At 41.8% G+C, this 25,115-nt stretch overlaps 2 protein-coding genes across 4 annotated transcripts; one reads left to right on the plus strand and one right to left on the minus strand.

The window, feature by feature from the left end:
- Positions 1-35: 35 nt before the first annotated feature.
- On the minus strand, positions 36-4,714 carry LOC109407121 (uncharacterized). Its single transcript, XM_019680134.3, has 2 exons — positions 3,517-4,714; positions 36-395 (listed from the first exon to the last, which is right to left on the minus strand). The coding sequence occupies exons 1-2, from the start codon at positions 4,426-4,428 to the stop codon at positions 36-38; spliced, it is 1,272 nt and encodes a 423-aa protein (XP_019535679.3). The 5' UTR covers positions 4,429-4,714.
- Positions 4,715-6,673: 1,959 nt separating this feature from the next.
- LOC109416405 (serine-rich adhesin for platelets) lies at positions 6,674-21,941 on the plus strand. 3 transcript variants are annotated; one of them, XM_062852789.1, is made up of 4 exons: positions 6,674-6,951; positions 16,454-16,720; positions 17,015-18,243; positions 18,719-21,941. In XM_062852789.1, the coding sequence occupies exons 2-4, from the start codon at positions 16,627-16,629 to the stop codon at positions 20,732-20,734; spliced, it is 3,339 nt and encodes a 1,112-aa protein (XP_062708773.1). In that variant the 5' UTR covers positions 6,674-6,951; positions 16,454-16,626; the 3' UTR covers positions 20,735-21,941. The 3 variants fall into 3 exon arrangements, with proteins under 3 accessions (XP_062708773.1, XP_062708774.1, XP_029722345.2); XM_062852790.1 differs by lacking the exon at positions 6,674-6,951 and adding an exon at positions 7,848-8,149; XM_029866485.2 differs by lacking the exon at positions 6,674-6,951 and adding an exon at positions 7,848-8,071.
- Positions 21,942-25,115: the final 3,174 nt, after the last annotated feature.

Genomic DNA, 25,115 nt, shown 5'->3' on the forward strand with positions numbered 1-25,115 from the left:
TTGCGCGTGTCTGTATTTGTTTCTTATTCCATTTCTTATTCCATTTCTCCTTTCATTGTCCATAAATGCTCGATTAAATCTTGCTGAAGCTGATTATGCGTCGTTGCATTATGGACTTTTTCGTATCTTTCAAGGAAACCGGAAAAGTTGCCACCTTCGAATCCCATGTTCAAAGGGCCATCGTTGACCCAGAAGTCCTTTTCAGGTTCTGTCGAAGCATCACGCTGGTGTTCGATAATCATATTATGTAATATGATGCAACAACGCATGATTGTTGCCAAATCTTCTCTGCGCCATAGCCTAGCAGGGTTCTTTAAAATGGCAAAGCGTGCCATTAGTACCCCGAAAGCACGTTCCACATCCTTCCTGGCCGCTTCTTGGAGTTTGGCAAAATGCTGAAAAGAGCAAAAAATAGTATTTTAAATCGCTTTTATTCGCTCAATAATTATCATTACTACTTCTCCACGCATAACTGTCCCATATACTGTGCTGGACAGAAATTTCCAGCATTTCAGAAATAGCATTATATTATTTGACCATTTTTGCACACTATGGTATGCTGTTACAACTTGAAATGGGTTACATAATAGTTATTTATGTAACGAGTTGCAAAAAGTTGATTTTTTCAGCACGAGTCGTACATTTATCCAACGAGGCTTGCCGAGTTGGATAAATACGAAGAGTGCTGAAAAAATCGAGTTTTGCAACGAGTTCCATACTAGTAGTTTACGCAACAAGGTGCAGAATGAAGATTTTTACAGCACGAGTTGTACACTTACCCAACGAGGCTTGCCGAGTTGGATAAGTACGACGAGTGCTGTAAAAATCGAGTTCTGCACCGAGATGCGTACAACGTTTTTTGCAATTTTATAAATTACCACTTGAGGATAGTTTTTAACAAAACTTTTACATCAAACTGCACACTGATGTTCATAGCCATGTTTAAGAAAGTCTGATCATAGCAGGTTATACTGTGCAGTTGTCACAATTTTTCAAACCTGCGTCCAGAAAGCATCAAGAAGTTGATCAAAACTGAAAACAGTACTGTAATGGTTCATTATGCAACGCAAATCAGTGCTGTAATGAACCATTACAGCACTGATCATTTAGTGTGGGAAAGTAGGCCTTTTCCTATCAGATTTGCGTGAGGTAAAACAGCCTATTACGATGAGAAATTGCAAAAAAAATTTTATGCAATGGTTTTTTCATTATACAACTCATTTGAGTTGCATAATATTCATAATGCAACTCAAATGAGTTGCATAATGAACATTATGCAACTATTTTTCATTATGCAACTCATTTCAGTTGTATAATGGACCAGTTCGGAAAAATTGACCATTATGATACCAAAATGAGTTATATAAAATAGAAATTTATGATACTGAATTGCATAAACTGTTTTTTATGATCGATTGCTTCGAATTTCATAGTTTCAACAGAAAAGCAACTGTCCGTGGTACAGTAACAGTATCAGATAAAAGAGACATACTGTGTGGACTGCAATACAAATTGTATTTCTGTATGCGGGCGTGCAGATCAAGGTGTTCCCTCGGACCGCCCCCTGGATTCAACCGTGAAACTCTACCTCAATTGGAAGGAGCCCACTTCGCTGTGACCATCCTGAAAGCGCCGAACCGCCGGGAAAAAGACATTCCTATGAAAGATATTTTCTTCACTATGTACGATTCGAACAACCTGTATAGGATTCTGGTTCAACCCAGTGAACCAAAATCAACTGCGAATCAAAAAAAGAACTAGTGGAGCCTCTCACGTTCCGGAAATACCTGGACGAAACAGCCGAAGAATACGGACTTGCCGAAATGAATACGGTGATACGGTAGAGAAGGAATGCGCCCACATATTGTCGGAGTTGACTAACGCGGTTGCGATCGTGTTGGCCGGTACGTTTTCGTCGGTGACGGTTTGGACCACCCGATTCAGCGTTCGACTAACCCGCAGGATATGGTGAAGAACTTCGAGCATGCGGCTAAGTCAAAGCGATTGGTGCAAGTATAAAAAGAACTAGTATTGATCACCGTTGTAGACTGCCCCCACTCGCATAACAGTCCCATTTTAATAGAAAACCCAGCAAAGATGGAGGAAACTCCCTCACATTCTATCGTCCTTAAGTGCCCATCCGCATCATGATCTTCGACAGTGCTTTTTCAGTGTTTTCAGTTTTGTTTTTAAATAAATTTACCGAAAACTTCTGGGGTGATTCTAGAGGTTCAAGAAGATTTAATCTGATGAGGTTCACCAAGTCCTCCCAAATTGCATGGTGATGCAAGAAATGATTTTGTTTTACCTGGTCCGATATACCGAAAACTTCTGGGGTTATTATATAGGTTCAAGTAAGTTTGATCTGATGAGGTTCACCAAGTCCTCCCAAATTGCATGGTGATGCAAGAAATAGTTCTGTTTTACCTGGTCCGATGTACCGAAAACTTCTGGAGTGATTCTAGAGGTTCAAAAAGATTTGATCTGATGAGGTTCACCAAGTCCTCCCAAATTGCATGGTGATGCAAGAAATGATTTTGTTTTACCTGGTCCGATGTACCGAAAACTTCTGGGGTTTCCATAGGTTCAAGAAAGTTTGGTCTGAAGAGGTTCACCAAGTCCTCCCAAATTGCATGGTGATGCAAGAAATGATTTTGTTTTACCTGGTCCGATATACCGAAAACTTCTGGGGTTATTATATAGGTTCAAGTAAGTTTGATCTGATGAGGTTCACCAAGTCCTCCCAAATTGCATGGTGATGCAAGAAATAGTTTTGTTTTACCTGGTCCGATGTACCGAAAACTTCTGGAGTGATTCTAGAGGTTCAAAAAGATTTGATCTGATGAGGTTCACCAAGTCCTCCCAAATTGCATGGTGATGCAAGAAATGATTTTGTTTTACCTGGTCCGATGTACCGAAAACTTCTGGGGTTATTCTATAGGTTCAAGAAAGTTTGGTCTGAAGAGGTTCACCAAGTCCTCCCAAATTGCATGGTGATGCAAGAAATGATTTTGTTTTACCTGATCCGATGTACCGAAAACTTCTGGAGTTATTCTAGAGGTTCAAAAAGAATTGATCTGATGAGGTTCACCAAGTCCTCCCAAATTGCATGATGATGCAAGAAATTGATTGATTGATTTATCTTTATTTGAGAGACTTTCAGCCCTTGGCTGGTTCGTCTCTTGATGCAAGAAATGATTTTGTTTTACCTGGTCCGATTTACCGAAAACTTCTGGGTTTATTTTATAGGTTCAAGAAAGTTTGATCGCCTCCGCATATCTCTATATGTAGGATTACTAGTGTAAATATAGGAAATCTCATTTTAATTACTGTACGTAGAACAATAGGCCTTTTCATGTGACAGATCCGTGCATGCATTTGTTTACAACGCTTGAACAACAGCTGCTAACAAGAACGTGTCATCTTCATAGAAGAACTGTCAAACGCCCGAACAATCAGCTGATTTAAGACGTCAAATGAAAAGGCCCATAGGGCTCTTTTTTTATGAATACGTACCTTCCGTTTTTGTCCAAATGGAGTGGGAATAGTTTGTACCAAAGTTGACAATGGGGGATAAATCCCATCTGCCAAGTAGTACCCTGTAGTGTATGTTGTTCCGTTGACTTCAAACTGCACAGGAGGAGTTCTGCCGCAGTATACATCGGAGAACAATGGAGAACGTTCTAGAACGTTGATGTCGTTGGCGGAACCTGGCATTCCAAAGAAGGCATGCCAGATCCAAAGGTCGTGGGATGCCACTGCCTCTAGAACAATGGTGGGCTTTTTCCCCTTTCCCTTGTACTGCCCGGCCCAAGCAGTGGGGCAGTTTTTCCACTCCCAGTGGCAGCAATCCAACGACCCAAGCATCCCTGGAAATCCTCGCTTTCGTCCTTCGTTCATCAATCTGGCCAGGTCGCCCTCGTTCGGAGATCGTAAATACTCTTTTTCGTAAACATTTACGATCGTACGGCAGAACTCCAACAAACAATTGCGAGCGGTCGATTCGGACAGACGCAAATATTCGTCGACTGCGTCGGCGGGGGCCCCATACGCTAATTGGCGCATGGCTGCAGTGCATTTTTGCAGTGCGATCAATCCTCGTTTTCCTGTAGCATCGGCGCGTTGGACAAAATATATGTTTGCCGTTTCCACATCCATGACAATGCGCCTGAACAGTTCGCGGCTCATTCTGAATCGCCGGCGAAATTGTGCGCTACTGTACGTCGGATTATCCGCGAAATAATCGGCAATCAAACGTTGTGCCCCTTCCTCTGCAGATCGGTCTATGTTTGGTCGCCGCTGACGTCGATTACGGTCACTCGGTTCCGTTTCGGCCATCACGGACTGTGCTTGGATTAGCATCAGGCTCATGAGTTCCAGCTCATCCTCGCTGGAATCTGATGAGAATAGGGCGAAGTCCACTTCCATTGCAAATTTCACAAAATCGAGCCGATAATTGAAACACACGGACTGTTAATCAAAAATACGAGACGATAATAAACAAAAACAACTAGCCGCACTATGCTAAACCGGCGATGGTCAACAAAGATGTCAACATAGTTTGTTTATACCGCAACAGTATTTGGCAACGACCGGTACGGAATCGGGTAACTAAATATAGTAGCGACCGGTGTGGAAATGAGTAACTAAACTAAAATGACAACTCCGTGGGCAATCATTTTACTCGCCCAGATAGCAGCCCCCGGTAAACTTGCTCTAAGCGCCTAAAACATTGATTAAGACGAATTTAATCATTTATTGCGACATTTGCACCCATTTAGACTCGGCCGAAATTCATTATCATCACAGTCGAATTTCGCACACGACTTCGCAGCGGCTGGCATGCACAAGTTCGGTTGAGTTCAAGACAGGGGCGTCGGATGTACAACAGGTAAACAAAATAAGTTTGATTAATGTGAAATTTCGCTGGGAAATGATGATTCAGTGGATTCTCAAATTATCACAGTAGTCTAAACATTAATGAGAAACCCAATATAACTGCTGCATTACATGCAATTCGAAACCATAGTATCTTTTTTGTTCAGTGTAGTTATTTTATTTCTGCTGTCGTTAGCGACATCTATTGGAAAATTGAGTCCCAGAGCAACGCGGTGCATACATTTTTCACTGGACCACGAATGACAACAATTGAAACGAGGGGCACCTCAATGTTTCGTTGATTATTTCGATGTTTGTAATTGGCTCCTTTAGTGGTTTTGAGATGATTTCGACAATGATTTTTCATAAGGGCCTAACTGACTTGATCAATTTCTCTTCGTCGACTCTCTCTTTCGCCAACAACTTGATCAAAACAAACAAAATCATTATTCTTTTTGTTTCTATAGCAACATGTAGTCGTCCTCTTCGCATTTTAACCAAAAAATCTTTGGAAAACTCAATTAACATTATGTGCCAACACAAAGAGAGGATCGATGAAGAGAACTTGAAAATGTCAGTTAGGCCTAAATGAAAAATCAGTGTCGATTTGTATCTGTCACCGTGTGCGACACAAAGTATAAACAAACGTGTTTTGTCTCGTTTTTTCTCACGTTTGCCATACGACTCCCGTCAGACGGCAGCCCTGCAACGCCGTCAAGGCCTATAGCAAGCAAGCAAAGTTATTTTATCACAGACAACTCACTTTACTCCTCATTGTTCATTTTTTTTATGATTAGTTCAAATAATCTGTAGTCTGCAAGTCACACGTTTGCTCACAACCGCCACTTATGCGAAACACAGCGTGATTAGCATTGGGTGGTCGTGTCCCTTGGAACAAAGTGCGATTAAAATCATCGCCACAAAAGCATAATAATTATTTATGCCCAATGCTAACTACGCTGTGTTTCGGAAACTTACTATATGGCGGAAGTGAGCAAACGCCAAATAGTAAAAACTATGCGAGCGCCATGAGCGAGCGATTTGCGAAGTTAGAGCAAGACGTCTGATTGTCTGTGCTAAATATTACGTTAAATCTAATAAATTAAAAAAAATTGAAATTTACATTACATGATGAAACACTCAACTTCCATCGGCGTACCCCCCGGCGCAGGAGAAAATCGCAGTTCGGGTTTGTTTTCGAGTCGCGTGTGAGGTGGCTTTTCTCGGTGTCCTCGCGATCGCGATAGAATTTGGGCAGTTCCAGTGAGTCCCGTCCGTCGCGAATCATCTCGCACGCAAGACGTAAACCATTCCGAACCGCCACGCGTTCGCAGTTATGGCATAGACGACCGACAGGAGCAGCGTTTTCGACACACAAAGTGCTCGCGATTCCTAGCTCGGATCGGAAGCAGCCAAGGAGAAGTGCACATCAGTTTTTATCCGTCAATGTGCGGTTGTTTCCCCCTGGCGTGAAAAAACGCAGCACGCTGGTCGTCGTCGTCCTCGTGCCGAACAGCAGAAAAAATAAGATTGTAAGAAGAAGCAGTGCGAGGTCGCAAAAGCAGCAGACCCCACAAACATCGGACGAAAATACAAAGAGAGAAAACGTCCCATAGTGGTTTCTGCTTTTAGTGGTGTTGCGTGTACGTACACGTTGCATTACACGAACACTACTTGAGTTACTGGTTGAAAATAGTAAACAAAAATCAGCTGTTCCCGGCAAAATCAAATGGGTATATTTTCAACCAGTAGATTTGCATTAGTGTTCGTGACGCCGCGCTGCGAAACCACTATTCACACCCACACACACGCACAGCTGACAGGCAGCGTGCGGAAAGAAGCCGATAAACGTCAAAAGCAAAACGAAGAAGAGAGCAAAACCAAAACAAACACCGCCGACTAGCGGTTACTATTGTAACTCACACTCACAACACAGACTGCTGGCTAAAGGAGTGATTGAACGGGAGTACGCTTGCACGCATACTTTCATTCATAGTTCGAGCGTACGACGAGTCATTCATAGCGGTACTGCAACGGTGTGCGTGGGAAGCAGAAGTGTTGCCAGTTTTGCAGGTAAGATACCATAATAGACAAAAATATTTTGTTATCAAAACGATAACAAGGTTAAAACAACATTTTGATTTTACCGCGGGAATTGAACATATAAAGTGATACATTCCGGGAATCTGTATTTTTTTGATGACGTAATACATGATTTGCATATAACCCTAGTAAGGGGCCGTCCATAAATGAAGTTGCATTTTTTTTGTCAATTTTCAGCATTTTCAGCAGTGACCGATAGTCCAGCGATATACCAGCAATCGATTTTTGTACAGAATTTTCATATTTGACGATATGATGCTCGATTCCCAGTGAGTCGATTGGGCTAGCTCTTCTTATGCGTTGTCAATATTTACTAAGTTGATAACAAAAGGGTTCATTCAAAAATTACGTAACGCAAAATTTGACAGTTTTAGACCCCCTCCCTCCCCCACGTAACAACTTTTGTATGGGAAATTTTGAAATTTTGTATGAAGCGTAACACAACGCCAGACCCCCTCCCTCCCCCCTTAGCGTTACGTAATATTTGAACGAACCCAAATAGGGTGGAAAATTTTATCTTAACTTTGTTCCTGCACATAAAAATAAAATATATGAAAAAAAAACACAAAAATCGATCTTTCCCTGTAGAGTGTAAAATAAAAATGAATTTAAGCCGCGAAACCTGGCAGCAAGCATGCTTTAATTTTAAAATTGTTCGTAAATTATTGAAGCTAAATTTAATCTAATGATTTTTTCAATCACCTCAACGTACATATGTACAGATGGATCCATTATTAATAGAATTGCAAAAACAATCCACAGCTCAAGTGAGATTTGAACCGAGCCTTTGCACTTAAGTAAAGTTCAAATTGTTGATTATAATGGTAAATGAATAAATAAATTAGTAAACGAATATGAAAACCAATACTTTTGGTAGGTGTCAATAATATAGCCTCTTATACAATCCGGCAACACTGTTGCCTACCGCACGACGGAGTAGTGGTGCTATAGGGCCACTAAATCTTGCTTGGCCAGCTCTCCTCACAGACCGTAGGGGTACGAACGAATCGACAAAAGCTGCAAGTGCCAAGGAAATTTCCTTCCCCGAAAATACGAAAAGTGAACCCACCCGCAGCAGAGTGGCTCGCAGGTAACTATTATTGCCTAATCCCCGTTCCGAATGGCAGTCACATTCGATTGCGAGCTCCTTGCAGCTAGCCGCTAGCAGGTCAGTTCTAGTTCTACATTCATTTTTGTCGTCCATTTCTGGACCCAACCAATTGTATGCGACCATGGCCCCTCGGGGATGACAGTAGCAGCTGCTCGTCGTCATCGTCGTCTGCCTGTGCACCAACAATAAAACTGAAAACCTTAATAGCCAAGTATTTCGCAAGAGCCTTGGAACGTCGAGGTGACTGTGTTGAACCCCATCTTAACCTGTGGCAAGTGAAACTCAGCTGAGTTAGATAGCACATGAACAAGTTCCATATTAGTGAATGTCGTATACCTGCTGCTTCCTCATCTTACACTCCATTAATTTTCTTTCCCCGATGGTAATTCAATTAGCATCTCCAAAGAAAGATGACTATTGAGCAGTGCAGCAGTGGTGAAAAGTCGACACGATAGCGATTATATCCGCAGTCTGTCGGTCGGTCGGTGCCCTGAAAAAGAAGTCATAAAAATATTCGCTCTCCACACACATGACAAAGTTTCTTAGAAGAACGGGAGCGAAACATTTCGACGGCAAAACCCCTTGTGATAGAGCTACACTGGTACAAAAAAGTGTAGGATCAGAATGAAATGATGCATGTAATACCTAAGGATCGCGAAACAAAAGCAAAAAAAAAAACAATAAACTAAGTCATGCAAAAACACAAAGGATAACGAAAATATTAAAAAGTTGCCATTTAATAAAAAAGAATACTAATTTCACAATTTGCGCTTGAAGATATATTAAACATTAGGTACATTAAATAATCTTCAAATCGACTTCACACATTGATTTGCCACACATAATTTCTAGTAATCTGAATTTCAGATTTCTTATCAGAAACTGTGGGGTTAACATATACCTAGTATATGCCTGATTCTTTAGTACATAGAATAGAAGTCCTATTTGTATGTTTCATTGTGTCCCTATACTTTCTACCACCAGTAATCAGTCAATGGTCGTGGAGGTACAATATGAATGAATGAATGAACGGAAAAGGATTCATGGCTGCCATCGTCACTGTCACCGTCAGAGATACGGCAGCGGACGAACGAGCCTTATGATGATAAGCAAGTGCGGATCATTACTTATACGCTTGAGCAGTGCCGGACTTTGGAGTATTTCTTATTATCATGAGAAATGCTGTTGCAACAGTCCAATCACTGCTGTAACGTTACTCATCGAACGACTTTTTTATTTTATTATGTGGCATTTTTGTCGATGGGCAAAATTTTGAACCACGTGGGCTAGGGCAAACATGTACAACGTGCTCTGATGAAGAAGAAAAGGCGACAGTTCACTGTAGGGAGCGGAACCATTTGTCCTCTACTTGCTTATGTCAATTGGTTTGAATTCTCTTTTTGCTATGAAATACGTACAATCTCCAGCCGTGTACACACAATTGGTATAAACTTGGCTAAGTTATACGCGGGAAGAAGGATGTGTTTTTACATTTGTTATTTATTTTATCGAAGAATGACCCCACGTTTGCCATACCGTATTACCCCGCTAATACGACACCGACTGTTGTCGAATAACCGGGGTAAACTTTTAATTCGACAAACTGGTCACCCTACACGACCATGTTCATTGAAATTTGCCAACTCTATTTTTGTTTTTGTTTTGATTTCCGGATTTGTTATGGAACATAATTTCAACAGATATTGTGGTGGTGCGAATGAAAAGCTCGTTCTTTCTACGATTGTTACCATCCTCAGTTCATTCCGGTTGGTCTACAGGCGGTTTGGGTGTCGAATAGCAACAACTAAGAACTTCCGGAATTAGCTTCTGCAAGAGTAGCTGCTGCGGGTGTGAGTATAAGCGCAATATCAAACTGTTTTGCATTTACAGTGTACATCGCTGTGACCGCAGCCATGTGACATTTGAACACTTTTTAATTCGACGTGTGTTGAATAAGCGCGGTACGAATTTAAAAGTGTCGTATTAAAACGTGTCGAACGAGCGAGGTAAGACGGTACTGAAATTTTACAAGTGAAATTAAAATTTATATCAGTTAATCCATTAATGTCCGAAATAAGGCACAATAATAATGAACCTCTAACTTTTTTTCTTTGGTAAGGTACACCGGGGCAAGTTGAAACGGGTGGGGAAAGATGAAACACGAAGTTTTGAAATAGATTTCACTATAACTTGGAAATTTTTCTTCCGCCAGAAGATTGTTTGAATCAAAAACTATGTGTTATGGCATTCAAGCTGTTTACCACCATTGAATAACATCATGTTAACCTGCTGTTTCATCTTGCCCCACCCGTTTCAACTTGCCCCGGTGTACCTTAGTTCTATTATGTTATATAAATAAATTATTAAAAAGATATACTGCCCATAACTGCATAACAGTCACACTCGGCAAAAGTAGGCATTGGAGAAAATTTAGCTCAAAGTTTGCAACTTGCACTAGTATGGAAAAGGATCTAAATTTTAAAAAAATTGGCAAAAATTCAAAATTAATTACTCCGCAATGAAATCTTCTACAGCTCTTCTTGTCTGCTGGGCGAAGAATTCAAAAAAATATTAGAGCAAAATATGATTGGTTGTACGCTACGAAGCCAGTGTGTATTACCAGTGTGACTATTGTGCGGTTACATTCGTAAACATTTGTTAATGAGACAAAACGGCTTGGTATTTTTTTTCACATTTTGTGGAACAATCTTGTAAAGTTCATTTTTGGATAAATGAAAGTACTGATGATTTGGAGATGAACCCCGATATTAACTCAATGTTGTCAAAAACTGCAAATGTTACAAATATCCAGTTATGGGCAGTATAGAAATACAAGAATTTTAAAATCTTTATTTTTTCGTGCCACCTTGTGAATGAACTAGTACATCGTAGGGTTGCTCTTGATGTCCTGATAAATTATTAAATTGGGTGCAATTTATGAAAAAACGTAACCCCTTGGCAAGCAAGGGGTCTATCAATTTAACCCAACCAAAGTGGTTTTCATATTTTTTCAATCATTTTCTAGCGAATGAAAATTTAAAATCCCAGACTTTATGTAGATGGCGGCCTGGTTTCAGTGAGAATTACCTAAATGTCTTCAGTTATTACTCATAGAGATTTCACTAGGACTCCTCTTACAGATTTTTCAATTGGAATTATTTTAGAAATTCTTGTTGGAAATTCTCCTGGAATTGATGATCAAATGATCAAATTTATCAATCCATTTCTTCTGCAATTCCTCCTGGAATTGATATCTCCCCAGTATTTTTTCAGGAATTCCTCCATGGATTTCTCAAGGAATTTTATCCGACAGAGATTTTGTCAAAGATTGCAATGGAATTCCACCAATAATTTTTCAGGAATTGCTCCAGGGATGCCTCTAGTGATTTCTTCGGAGATTGTAGTTAAGGATTGTTTCAGAAATCACCGATTTTCAAAATTGTTGTGAAAGCTGACATTTATGCACAACTTATAAAAAAATAGAGATGTGTGTTTTTCCTATCAAAAGTTATCTGTAGTTTTGTAACGGTCGAATTTTTGACCCCTAGAGGGCATTAGTTTGAATTTGAGCCAAAATCAAACAGATTCAGAGGTTGTTACACATAAGGAAGATGTTAGTATGTCCGTGAAAGGCTCCATTGTCCGCTTAAAATACCCACAAGGTCATTCCATTTTTTTTTTCAGCATCAGTTTTGCACTGTTTTGGACACCCCAATGTATTTTGGACCCTCTTTTAAGTATATATTTTGGACACCCGATGTTTGAAACTGTTTTCGAAGAATCTGCCACTTGAATATGCTGGCTCACATCCTAAACCCTCTAATACCCAATCCCGGGGGTATAGTTTTTTTTTTTTTATATATATAGTTGGGGTATAGTTTGAGCATTTTTGTAATTTTAGTTTCGTGGAAAATCATTTTTTTTTATATTTTTGGCTGATATTTAGGACTGTTCTGTATATCTCAAAACGGTTTATGCTGTATTTTGAAGCGTATTTACATTTTTTAAAAGACATTGGAAAATTGATGTTTTAGTCACCTTTTAGAAGACATTGTTTATTTTGTATTAAATTGCTACAATTAACGTATTTTAAATTTTACCCAAATCATTCTATCCTTGTTTAATAGTTTAAGGGAACCGAATACACTCTAAAATTATTTTCCTTAAAATTACACGGAAAATAAAATTTTCTGTGAAAAAAATTATATTAATAATATTTCAACAATAATCATAAAATCTCAAAATGTTTTTATCTCAAAAAATCCGCTCCCCAAATTGGCTTCCAGGAAAAATATAGAAGTGTGGGGATGTTCAAAAATAAAAATTAGAAAAATCAAAAACTGAAATTCACGAAATCGAGAATTGAAAAGGATCATCTTCCGAAACATGTTTAAAACGATTTTAGATGACGAAAAATGATATTTCGATTAAAATCAAAAATTTGGGTATTAGAGGGGTTAATTGACAAAGGCTGATTAGACGAACTTTGCGAATTCATAAACGTGTTTGTTTACATCTGCAAGTTTCCCCCCAGCACCACATTCTTTTTCGTAAACATGTAGCGACACTCAATTGGTATAAACTAGGCAAATAATGATATTCCCAGTGAAGAAATGATTTCTGCTCGTGCAGCGCAATCTAATTTAGCAAGAGATTCTAGAAATTTTCGTCATCTCTTCATTAAATCTGTGAAAATTATGATAATACGGCCCAAATACATGGCGGTCCAAATTATATTGGTTACCCTAGTGAGACCACGTGGGACGGTCTCAGCGAGAGTTACCCATTGAGTTGTCCAAACAAAGTCTCACGAAACCTACTGCAAGCCTATCCATATACGTGAGAACAAAAGATGTTTACAAAGTTCTTACATATAGATTAACACGGGAAATCTGAACACAAACCACTACCACACAGGAATTTGGATTGGTCAATATGTTTTTTTTTGTTTCTGTTAGTTATATTTTTCTAAGATGTAAATATTATTGTTTGTTATTTCAATAGTCTATTTTACGAAACGACAACAGTGTTGATATTGATATATGTCAGCGTCGGTGGTGTAGTGGTTGCCTCTCACCCCAGTCGGTCGGGGTTCAATTCCCATCGACGCCGATGGGATTTTCTGAGACATAAAATCCGTGATCACGTCTTCCCTCGGATAGGAAGTAAAGCCGTAGGTCCCGGCCCATGTGTTGATGGGTTCGATATGTAGGGTCCTCAGATGTGGTGGCTGTCTCCCTGGGGCGTTGGAATTTAAGGCTTAGCTCCTAGACCCAGCCGACGTAAAACACAACTGGCGCCAAACGGTGCTAGTTGGCCAGAAAAAAGAAGAAGATATTGATATTAACACTCACGGGCTTGGGCGCAACCTCCTGTCAAATTTTCATTCATGGAAAGAGCGATCAGCTGATCCGAAACGTCTCGTAAAATGGCTCATTCTAGCCAGTTCATTCATTTATTTAGTTAACATCAAATTCATGATAATACTGAATCAATAATTTGCCGCCATAATACTCGATTTGCAGCTGCAGCTCTCCAACGTCGGTCACGCCCAACACTCGCCAGATCACGCTCCACCTGGTCCGCCCATCGTGCTCTCTGCGCTCCACGCCTTCTTGTACCAACCGGATGGTTAGCAAACACCAACTTTGCAGGGTTGTTGTCCGGCATTCTTGCAACATGCCCTGCCCATCGTATCCTTCCGGCTTTGGCCACTTTCTGGATGCTGGGTTCGCCGTAAAGTGCAGCGAGCTCGTGGTTCATTCTTCTCCGTCACACACCGTTCTCCTGCACGCCGCCGAAGATCGTCCTTAGCACCCGTCGCTCGAAAACTTCGAGTGCTTGCAGGTCCTCCTCGAGCATCGTCCATGTCTCGTGTCCGTAGAGAACCACCGGTCTTATTAGCGTCTTGTACATGGTACATTTGGTGCGGGGGTGAATCTTTTTTGACCGCAGTTTCTTCTGGAGCCCATATTAGGCACGACTTCCACTGACAGGAAAGTCCATCACCTTGTCGTAGTCCCCTTAGAGATTCAAATGAACTGGATAGCTCACCCGAAATCCTTACGCTGTTCTGCACACCGTCCATCGTTGCTCTTATCAGTCTAGTCAGCTTCCCGGGAAAGCTGTTCTCGTCCATAATTTTCCATAGCTCTGTGCGGTCGATACTGTCGTATTCCGCTTTGAAGTCGATGAACAGGTGATGCGTTGGGACCTGGTATTCACGGCATTTCTGGAGGATTTGCCGTACGGTGAAGATCTGGTCCGTTGTCGACCGGCCGTCGATGAAACCGGCTTGGTAACTTCCCACGAACTCATTTACTTTAGGTGAAAGACGACGGAAGATGATCTGGGATAGCACTTTGTAGGCGGCATTCAAAACGGTGATCGCTCGAAAGTTCTCACACATTAACTTGTCGCCTTTCTTGTGGATGGGACAGATTATCCCTTCCTTCCACTCCTCCGGTAGCTGTTCGGTTTCCCAGATCTTGACTACTAACTGGTGCAGACAGGTGGCCAACTTTTCCGGGCCCATCTTGATGAGTTCTGCTGCGATACCGTCCTTACCAGCCGCTTTGTTGTTTTTGAGCTGGTGGATGGCATCCTTAACTTCCCTCAGCGTGGGAGTTGGTTCGTTCCCGTCCTCTGCTGCACTAACATAGTCATTTCCTCCGCTGCCTTGGTCCTCCGTGCCTACATTCCCTTCGCCATTCAGGTGCTCGTCGAAGTGCTGCTTCCACCTTTCGATCACCTCACGTTTATCCGTCAGGAGGCTCCCGTCCTTATCCCTGCAGATTTCGGCTTGCGGCACGTAGCCTTTGCGGGATGCGTTGAGCTTCTGGTAGAACTTGCGTGTTTCCTGTGAACGGCACAGCAGTTCCATTTCCTCGCACTCCGCTTCTTCCAGGCGGCGCTTTTTCTCCCGGAAGAGACGGGTCTGCTGCTTCCGCTTCTGTCTGTATCGTTCCACATTCTGTCGGGTTCCATGCTGCAGCATTACCGCCCGCGCTGCATCCTTCTCCTCCAGAACCGCTCTGCACTCCTCGTCGAACCAATCGTTTCGTCGACTCCGTTCTACGTACCCGATAGTGCTCTCGGCTGCGTTGTTTATGGCTGCTTTGACTGTACTCCAGCAGTCCTCTAGAGGGCCCACATCGAGCACACCCTCGTCCGGCAACGCTGCCTCGAGATTCTGCGCGTATGCGGTGGCGACATCCGGTTGCTTCAGTCGCTCTAGATCGTACCGGGGCGGCCGCCGGTAATGTACGTTGTTAATAACGGAGAGTTTTGGGCGCAGTTTAACCATCACCAGGTAGTGATCAGAGTCGATATTAGCGCCACGATAGGTCCTGACGTCGATAATGTCGGAGAAGTGCCGTCCATCAATCAGAACGTGGTCGATTTGCGATTCCTTTTGTTGTGGTGATCACCAGGTGTAACGATACGGGAGACTGTGCTGGAAGAAGGTGCTACGAATGGCCATGTTCTTGGAGGCGGCGAAATCGATGAGGCGTAGGCCATTTTTGTTCGTCAGCTGGTGTGCGCTGAACTTTCCAATCGTCGGTCTGAATTCCTCCTCCTGGCCTACCTGAGCGTTTAGCAGCGGTCGTACTCGCGTTCGAGCTGCGCGTAAAATGCGTCTTTATCATCATCAGTGCTTCCGGAGTGAAGGCTGTGCACGTTTATTATGCTAATTTTGAAGAATCGGCCCTTGATCCTCAACCTGCACATTCTTTCGTCGATTGGCCACCAACCGATCACGCGCCTCTGCATGTCGCCCATCACTATAAAAGCTGTTCCCAGCTCACGTGTGTTGCCGCAACTCTGGTAGATGGTATGATTACCTCTAAACGTTCGCACCATAGATCCTGTCCAACACACCTCCTGCAGCGCTACGATTCCGAACCTGCGGTCCTTCAGTATATCGGCGAGTATGCGGGTGCTCCCGATGAAGTTGAGAGATCTGCAGTTCCACGTACCGAGCTTCCAATCGCAAGTCCCTTTTCGTCGCTGTGGTCGTCGCCATTGGTATCGGTTCGCATTCTTCTCTTGTTGATTTTCCGGTGCTAGTCTTTTTTTACGGCTGGCTCGCAGGGCCTGACACCAACCCACTAACCCAGGGAGCTGGGCTTACCTTCCCGGAAGCTACGGGTTCTGCTACGGAAGCTACGGATTCTAGCCAGTGTTCTCTGTAATTAATACCGTGAAATCACCTTATTCCAAACACTTTTTTTCCGATCACCTAAAATTTGGCTATGGCAGGGTTATGGCTTAATTTTTATCTTCCCACATTTTAATTGTTTCTGTAATAATTTCTGTTATATGAGTTGGTAATGTTTATTTTTGATTCTCCCACTTTAGGTGCCGGTCGCAAAAAGTACTCTACGGTCGTCAACAACGGATAACGGAATTAACAGGCATCGTGTTGTGTTGGACATAATTGGACAGACTTCCAATCCTCTTGATAGAAGGGGTCACCTTTAGCACACTTGGCATACAGTGTAAAAGTGGTTTAGGAACATTTATATTACAATATGAGTAGCAGAGACAGCATCAGTTTGGCAAAGTTGAGAGGCCAAAAGTGGCGGCTTTTCTCCGATATTTCAAGTAAATGGTCCGGATTGGATTGTAAGTATATATTTGAGGGGTATCGTTATGTTTGCTTTTCAGGATTTTTTTTTCTATTTTATTGAAGTCTCAAGAATTAAAACATTTGATTTGACTAGGTTTGTTAGGTTGAAAACATTCTCAGCTATCGATTATACAGCCAATTTTTCAAAGGTTTATCATTAACTACAAAAACATTCAAATCAATTGTTTCCAAACTCTCTCTCTAAGCTGTTAAGAGATCTACATATATATTGTACAACCCTTTAGATTTTTACATAGTCAAACCACCAATTTTTACAACATGTTTTTCAGCTGACGATGAGGACACACCAATCAGTGAACTCGGTGGAGACCACCGTAGCAAGACGTCTAAGTCACATAGCAGTCATCACAAGAACAGTAGCCGAAGTTCAGCGAGTGCGTCGCAAGGATCCCATGGTAGTAGCAGTACTCACCGGAACAGCGTCACTAGCCGACAAAGAGGAAGTGTTATGCGCTTAGATAAGGCTGATATGGGTTTGTACGGACTGTGCCCAGAAACCGATCCTTTCTATGCTGTAATCTGTGATATTTGTGGCAGCGTGGTCAAACCACAGGGCCTTCAAAAGCATATGATAAACCGTCACCATTCCTACTACAACCACGCCACCAAGAATTTAGCTTCATTGGTACATAGCAGTCGTGACCATCACCACAATCACGAGTTGACCTCCCGAAGTTCTACCATCAGTTCTAGTGATTCTAGTAGATCAGAGAAGCACCATCAATCGTCCAGTGGCGGTAGCTCTTCTAAACACGAAGACTTGGATAACACACCCCTCAAAATCCGAAGCAGTAGTTCCAGCTCTAAGATTAAAAGCAAAAATGGCAAAAGTGTGTCTTCATCTCACAGTTCCTCACACCACAATGGGAAATCTTCCAGTTCTTCTAGCAGTAGTTCAAAATCGTCCACACATGAGCCTATCCCACCGACGGCAGATTCCAGCAGCACGGTTTCTGGTTCCCGCGATCACCATAAGCACGAATCTACGCCAAGTTCAATTTCCCAGACAACCAGCAGTGGCATTTTAGACAAGAAGGCCTCGTTCACCTCTACCTCGTCGGGTGTAAGCAGTGATAGCACTTCCTCCATCAACGCATCGCCCTCGGGAAAGGCAGGAAAGCGGAGCAGCTCGAAGGTGGCTTCCTCCGCTTCATCGTCGTCCTCATCATCCTCATCCTCGTCGTCGTCATCATCTTCCTCTTCATCCTCGTCCAGTACGACCAGTGGCAATGGTAGCAGCAGCAGCAGTAGTAGTTCCAACTCCGCCACCAGTAGCAACAAGGCACAGTCTTCCACCACCGATAGAAAAACCGACAGGCGGGAGTACGATCCGGATAAGCATTGTGGTGTGGCCACCTCGGACGGAAAGCGGCACTGCACTCGTCCGTTGAACTGCAAGTCGCATACAATTTCGTCGCGGAGAGCTGTTTCCGGGAGGAGCAAAGCGTTCGATAAACTTTTGTCGGATCAGAAGACTGCCGTATTATCGAAAGATGATGTAAGTGGTTTAGTTTATAGTGTAATCGAAAATTGCCCTTACAAAACATTCCCAACTTGTTTGACATGCTGTCTTAACTTTTTCACACAAATAATCTGCTAAAGTTTAAAATCAGTTCAAACTTGCCCTGTTAATCTAGTTATTTGCGAAAAGAAATTGACGTGCTCCTGTGGGAATTGAAACCACGGCTCTAGAAGGGCGCGGCTTTAACCTTTAAGTTCTTAGCCGAAAATGTTATTCTCTTCACCTTTCGTAACTCCCGCAGTTGACCACCACCGTCAGCACAACGTTAATGCTGAATACAAAAAGCGATTTTTTTCAACGTGTTGTACAAAATACAACAGCGCGATTGCTCGAGGGTTATTAGATACACTGACCGATTTCCGACTAATTCAATAAGAGTTTTGAAAGGGCAAATATTCTAAAAGTTTTGTGTGCCTTGAATGTTCTCTACATTAAGTATTTTCTTTTACAGAGCTACATCGAAGTGGAATCATCCAGCAACTCATCTTCGGGCTTCGAAGTGCGTTCAGCAACTGCCGTTACAGATCCCTCTTCTTTCGGTGGTGCAACCAATGAAGTCTCTCATCTCACATATACTCCGGAAAAATCTAGTCCACGTAACGAAAGTGCACCATCAACCCCAAGCAGTCTGAAAACTTCGAGCAGTTCCAGCATTGCCTCGTCCCCGTCAGCGAAATCGTCAGAATCGAAAAGCGAACGGTCGAAACACAAAGCTCGTTCATCTAGTTCAGCCACGTCTAAAAACAATGTGTATCACGAGCAAAATTTATCGCTGCAACTTCAACCAACTTTAGCACCGCCATCATCATCTTCTACACCACCAGTTACTTCTGTTCAGTCCCATCCAGTTATGCAACAGCAGCAAATCGCTATCCCAGGGGCAGCGGAAATTCTCGCGCAGCACTTCGTGGAGGAGAATCCGAATACGGTACTCTCCGATGCCACGATCGTTATGGATCCCAATACAAACTTACTAAAACTGTCCGTTTCCGGTACTCTACATCCGGCGCATGAGAACGAATCACCGGAAAAGTCCATACAACAATTCACCAACAACCTCATGCAGGAACAGCTGACCGTTACTGTTCCCCTATCTGTGATATCTTCGATGAATATTTCCGGAACCAATCTGGTCAATGTGAATGCCGGAAGTGACGATCTCAATGCCATCGCAGCTACGACGACGGCTACCCTGAACGATGGAACGACGGTTACAATGCATGCCGGAGAAATACTGGCTGCCAATGGCACTTCGAGTGAGGCGAGCTTGGCCGGTGCAGAGCAGTTCATCCCGGCGGAACTGATCAATCAACTTCCGCTCGTACAGACAGCGGACGGCACTGAGATACACGATCCCAATCAATATATAACGACGGCCACTGGGCAAGATTTGAGCGAACACACGTTGATCACCAACTTTAACGATCAGATGAACTACACCATTCAAACGTTGGCGCAGAACTTAAACGCAGAGCAAATGGCCGGACAAGCACTACAAACAGATCTAGCCGAAAGCATAGACGACATAGTACCAACCATCAATTTGCTTCCAACGGCAGCCAATCCTCTGGTATTACCACAACTGCAAGCCGACCTAGCGGATTCAATCATACTTACTCCAAATCAACTGACTACTATATCTCAATCGCTAGTCGATCAACATTTTATCGAAAATGTTACATTGAAACCGGAGTTGGACATTCTTACCGTTAACACGCCTGTAGATATATCCAAATTGAACCTGTTAAGAACTGTAGACGAGGAATTTATAAAAGAGCGACAACAGCAACAGCAGCAGGTCAATGCAATGTACAGCGCACAAATCGACGAATACCGAGGAGTGAAAATGTGGTACAGCAGTCTGCCCAAGCCTCTACACGTCAATAATTTCCAACTGCGGAAATTGGGCGGAGGATATGTCGTCAACCGAAAGCTCCAGAACATCCGCAAAAACCTAGTTAACGAATCCAACAATCTGGCCAAAACGCTGAACTCTCAGTTGTCACCCATTGGTGGACCTCGTAGTGCGCTCAGCTTCAACACGTCTAGCGTCCGATCCGGCGATCTACTATCCCCCATCTCCGGAATGGGCAAAAGCAAAGACACCAACAATGGCTTAGGCCTTCCGGGTTCCCCGGTCGGTAACCGTCTAGGACAGGTGAACCGCGGTCAGCGACGGCTGATACTGCCACAAGCTTCGATCAAGAAACCAACTGAAAAGACTTCCTGCATGCTCAGTAATGCATACTTTAGAAATTTAATCAGCTCAATGCAACAGCAACAGCAGCAGTCGACGACTAGCCACCATCATTCGAGCAGTTCCCCGAACAGTTTGAAAAGACCTGCCTCTTCGCTAACCTCGCTGTCGAACAAACGCCTAAAGATAATCAACAATCTGCAAAATTCAACCGCCCCACCCCAGATGTTGCTCCAGTGCAGCGGAAAAGTGAAGCCAAAAGTATTATAATTAGTGATTAGGATCTACAATCTCGACGGCTCCGGAGGCGATACCGACGACAGCAAGTAGAGAGTTCAGAGATCCTGACCAGTACCTAACACACACAACAAATGGGATAAAAGAAATACACTTATAGTCATTCGAATGCTAGACAGTTGCTGCTATCTACAGCCCCGCTGTTGGCTCTAGCGCGTAAATTGGAAAACTATGGACTGAACGAAGTTAAAATAATGTTTGTCTCTACGTATACATAACCTATAAATAATTAATCATGATTATTTGAGCAAATACTATGCTAGGATATAAATGACACATTTGGGGCTCTTTCCTCGAGGGATAACCTTGAATAATACGTTGTAATGTTTTAACATTTCCTACTTGGATTTTTGTTGCGAACATTTTGTTTTCATAAATTAAAAAAAATCGACGATTGTATTGGAACAGTTTATTTATTTTACGAAAAGAAAATACAGGAAGATTAGTGAAAATTTCATTTTTGTTCATTTCTTATCGCAAAAAGTTAAGAGTACCCTCTACGTAAAATCCGAAAGTTTTGAAGTCACACTTGCATTTGGGATTTATAGAACGCTAAGTTCTAAATTGTGCAAAAAAAAAAACGGTTTAAATCTGTGACGAACTCCGCCTAATTTCGAGGTATCAATACATCTTCTATATTATCAGAATCAGAAACTTAATTAAACTCATTTCATTCATTTCGAGTAACAACTTCTACAACCGTACTTAGGGATTTTAGGTGGATCACACTAGTGAGTAATGAAACTTTTCACCGATTCACAGTCCCAGGAGCAGGAATACTCTAATAAATGTACCGCGTTTTGCTTCAATTGGTGTTACACGCAGATTTAGGTACTACCTAGTTAAAACGGATGGCCGCCGAATCTAAAATGGCACTTGGAACTAAATGCTTTGAAGCGTTTACTGGCTCATGCATGTCATTCTGCCTGGTAAGTTGTTGAGAGAGGAATCCTGTACAACCAATCTCGCGAGGAAAACGTTGGCACATAGTTTGTGATTGAAACAAATTCTTACAAAGAATATTGTGTGCAGTACCCGTTCAAGTAGCAGAATGTCGTATAATAAACATCTGAACAGTTAGAAACAAAATGAGACAAGACTAAAATAAATGACGAAACTATGATTCTGCAATTCAATCTCTTTTTGTAATGAGTCCAAATACACATAAATCATAATCTCAGCAAGTGAGTGTCATCGTTGTTGAAGAAAGAATTCCCTGATTTTCGTACGGTGAGCGGCACACGACTGCGCCAGTGCCCGCCTTGTGCAAGAACCGGTAAGGAAATTAGCTGACAGACAAAACAATGGTGGCAGCCAGGTGGAAGGAACACTTCGAAGATTTGTTGAATGGTAGCAGTGATGGAGCACCTAGAAACAGGTTTACCATAATGGATGACTTTCAAGCAGTGGAACCACCAACACTGGAACCTTAAGAAACTGAAAAGCAGCAAAGCTGCTGGGAAGAACGAGATCCCGGTTGAACTTCTAAAGCACGGATGCGAGCAGCTACATCAATCAATCCCTCAGATTTATTGTAATGAATTGGGAGGATGAAGAATTGCATATATAAGAGCTGGTTGGATGATCTCATATGCCCAATCTAAGCCCAACTAACATTTTCAGTTATTTGCTTTCTGCTGTGTGACAGGCGAAATAGAGTAGAGAACGTTAAATAAAACGGAAGCTACATGGTAAAAAAATAAAAATAAAAAAATAAGCTAATAATACACCCGATTCTTTTTTTTGCAAGGGTTGTGTTATTGCTAACTCCGGGAGATTTCCCGGAAAATGTTAAATTTTGAAATAATCGAGCAGGAGTCCCCACCCCACTAATAAAATAGCTGCTATTATACAGTACATTTGTAATGCTGACAAATCTACAAACCTAAAGCGCTGCTGGTTCATGCGATATCATTACAGCTAGAAACTTTAATAAAGAAACGGTTGGTATAGCAACACGGCTTGTCTTTTTTTTTTCAAAGTGATTACGGCGGTAGCAACACTGTGCTTATGTTCTACACCGCACCCTTTCCCTACATTTGCTTCTAGGATCCTCTATTTTTGTTTCAACACACAGAAGTACGTAGGCGTGCGTGGCCCAAGTCGACACTGTTTTGACCTGCGTTGAACAAAAATAGTTTTAATAAAAGTTTCCCCTTTTTCTTTTTGTCAATTGTTTTTTTTGTAGTATGGTCCATGTATTTAGTTAGGTTCTTGTCAATTTGTCAGTTATTCGAAGTAGATCTCCAATAGTCAATAAGTCAATTAAGTCATTCTGATCTGTTCTATCATAGCAGCTTTAGTCTTTGCTTTATTGAAGTGTAGTTTTATTGGAAATATGCTGAATATCGTTATTAAAAAGAGACGTCTGGAACTGTGTCCTGCTAGTTGTTCCGTCATGCACATACGTCATGTCTTAATAATGCCTAGGAGATTAACGAAAACACGTGTGTTCGGTCAGATGTCCATTGCGTAGAAAGTCAAGGAAAATAGGTTTCTTTATTGTCAGTTGTTATGTAAGCCTCACTTGCAGCACTTCCCGTGAGAACCCTGTCATCTGAACACCAACTAATCCGTATCTTCGTACATAATAATGCTGTCTAGCGCGTTGTTTTCTATCGGCCACTATTTTAGTCTAGTCCCAACTGCAAGCTTTTTTTTCCAATCTTAGCGTCAATTGTCTTCTAGATACCCCACGCAATTGATGAGTAGTGAGTTCAATGCAGAGATCCCCCCCTCACACTCCCAAATTGTGGTAGGCCCGCGCTAAACCTGCAAACCAGACCCACCCCCAGCCAAAAGCTCAAGCAGATGTGGACAAACTGGTGCTCAACGTGCCACTGGGTTGAGCTCTCCCATCGTGGCAACATCAAATATGCGGACTGTACGACAATAGTAGTTTTAATAAAATGAATACTAAGAATTTAGGCCGACACTCGAAGTGACGAACTTAACAGTGTTAGTTGAGTAAATACACGAAAGATAGGTAACAACAAATGTGCAGAAACAGATGCATAACAATATGCATGTAAAAAAAAGCCGCAACTATCCATGGTGAATTTTAAATAATGACAACGTAAATATAATGGAACAGACTCACCGAATTTAGCTCCAAAATGCCCCCTAGACCATCAGGAATGTTCACTCTATGTAGCCACGCGTTGTATAAAATGAACCTGAAATGAGAAGAAGACAGTGGGCCGCCAAACTCCACAAAATGGCGGCCCGCAAATTTTAGTATTCTGTTTATAGCATTGTTGAGCATCATAGAGAGCATAATTTATATTCAGTTGTAAATATAGTTTTTTGTTACTATGCTAAGAAATAGAGATTCAAAAGTTTTTTTTTCTACCTGCACCAGCGAACTTCTTGAGTGAACAGCATTCAACATCTAAAATTTAGATTCTAAATTGTTCATTCTCTAATGCGATTTTCCTATCACCCTGCCCTGTCTTAACTAGAAGATATGAGTAATGCAGAGACATCCCACATGCACTCTTGCATTACATAATAAGGTTGGACCCTGCTGCAATCAATGTCGTTATGCTATCCACTCCTGAGTTTATAGTTGATATAAAAATAATTTCGAAGAAGTGAAAAGGAATAGTACGAATCTACTTGTTAATGCTGCTACTATTACTATTATTACTACTCCTACTACTACTACTAACTACTACTACTAATAATACTATCAAAAGTGCAATGAGTGATCGTTGGCTTCCCAGTCTTGTTAGTAGTTAGAGGGTTAGTATAGACTGGTAATAAGCCCTGTCGCCCCCCAGCACTGCGCGTAATCAACTGTTGTTAGATCATGCGACAGCGATTAAGTGTATGCTGGAGGCATGACAAATCAAGCGTTTAAATTAAAGTAATTAAAGCAATGGTATGATTATTCAGATCCTATTTTAGTTTAATTTTGTAAAGAAATGCTTTAATTCAAAACCTAGTTACTTTCAAATACTATTCCATTTACTATTTCACTAATTTCTGTTACTATATTTAATTCAGCTAATCTATAATTATAAAAGACTAAAATTGAAACTATTTAAACACATTTTCACTATATGACGACGCATGATAAGCCATCGTCAAACCCATCACTCTTGGACAGGGTATAGCAACACGGCTTGTCGGATGGAAACAGTATTGTCAAAACACACTAAGTGTGTATATTAGACCTGTTCACTTTGAAACTTTTTTTCTCCGATTCTCCGTGACACATCAAATTATCAATCCACATGTAAAACCAAGTCTTCAGTCCAAAATTGAGCCAAATTGATGAAGATTTAAAGGTGTATCAAATCGATTTTGTGTTTTTTTAGCTGTTTTCACAGAAATTTACTCAGAAATTCAC

The sequence above is a fragment of the Aedes albopictus genome, chromosome 2, assembly GCF_035046485.1.
Source record: "Aedes albopictus strain Foshan chromosome 2, AalbF5, whole genome shotgun sequence".
NCBI classification, from domain to species: domain Eukaryota; kingdom Metazoa; phylum Arthropoda; class Insecta; order Diptera; family Culicidae; genus Aedes; species Aedes albopictus.

Excerpts from the sequence above, each read along its gene's own strand:
- LOC109407121 (XM_019680134.3), bottom strand. The coding sequence starts at position 4,428 with ATGGAAGTGGACTTCGCCCTATTCTCATCAGATTCCAGCGAGGATGAG. Across the intron at positions 396-3,516 it reads CATTTGGACAAAAACGGAAG|CATTTTGCCAAACTCCAAGA; the intron begins GTACGTATTCAT and ends TGCTCTTTTCAG.
- LOC109416405 (XM_062852789.1), top strand. The coding sequence starts at position 16,627 with ATGAGTAGCAGAGACAGCATCAGTTTGGCAAAGTTGAGAGGCCAAAAG. Across the intron at positions 16,721-17,014 it reads TAAATGGTCCGGATTGGATT|CTGACGATGAGGACACACCA; the intron begins GTAAGTATATAT and ends CATGTTTTTCAG. Across the intron at positions 18,244-18,718 it reads CCGTATTATCGAAAGATGAT|AGCTACATCGAAGTGGAATC; the intron begins GTAAGTGGTTTA and ends TTTCTTTTACAG.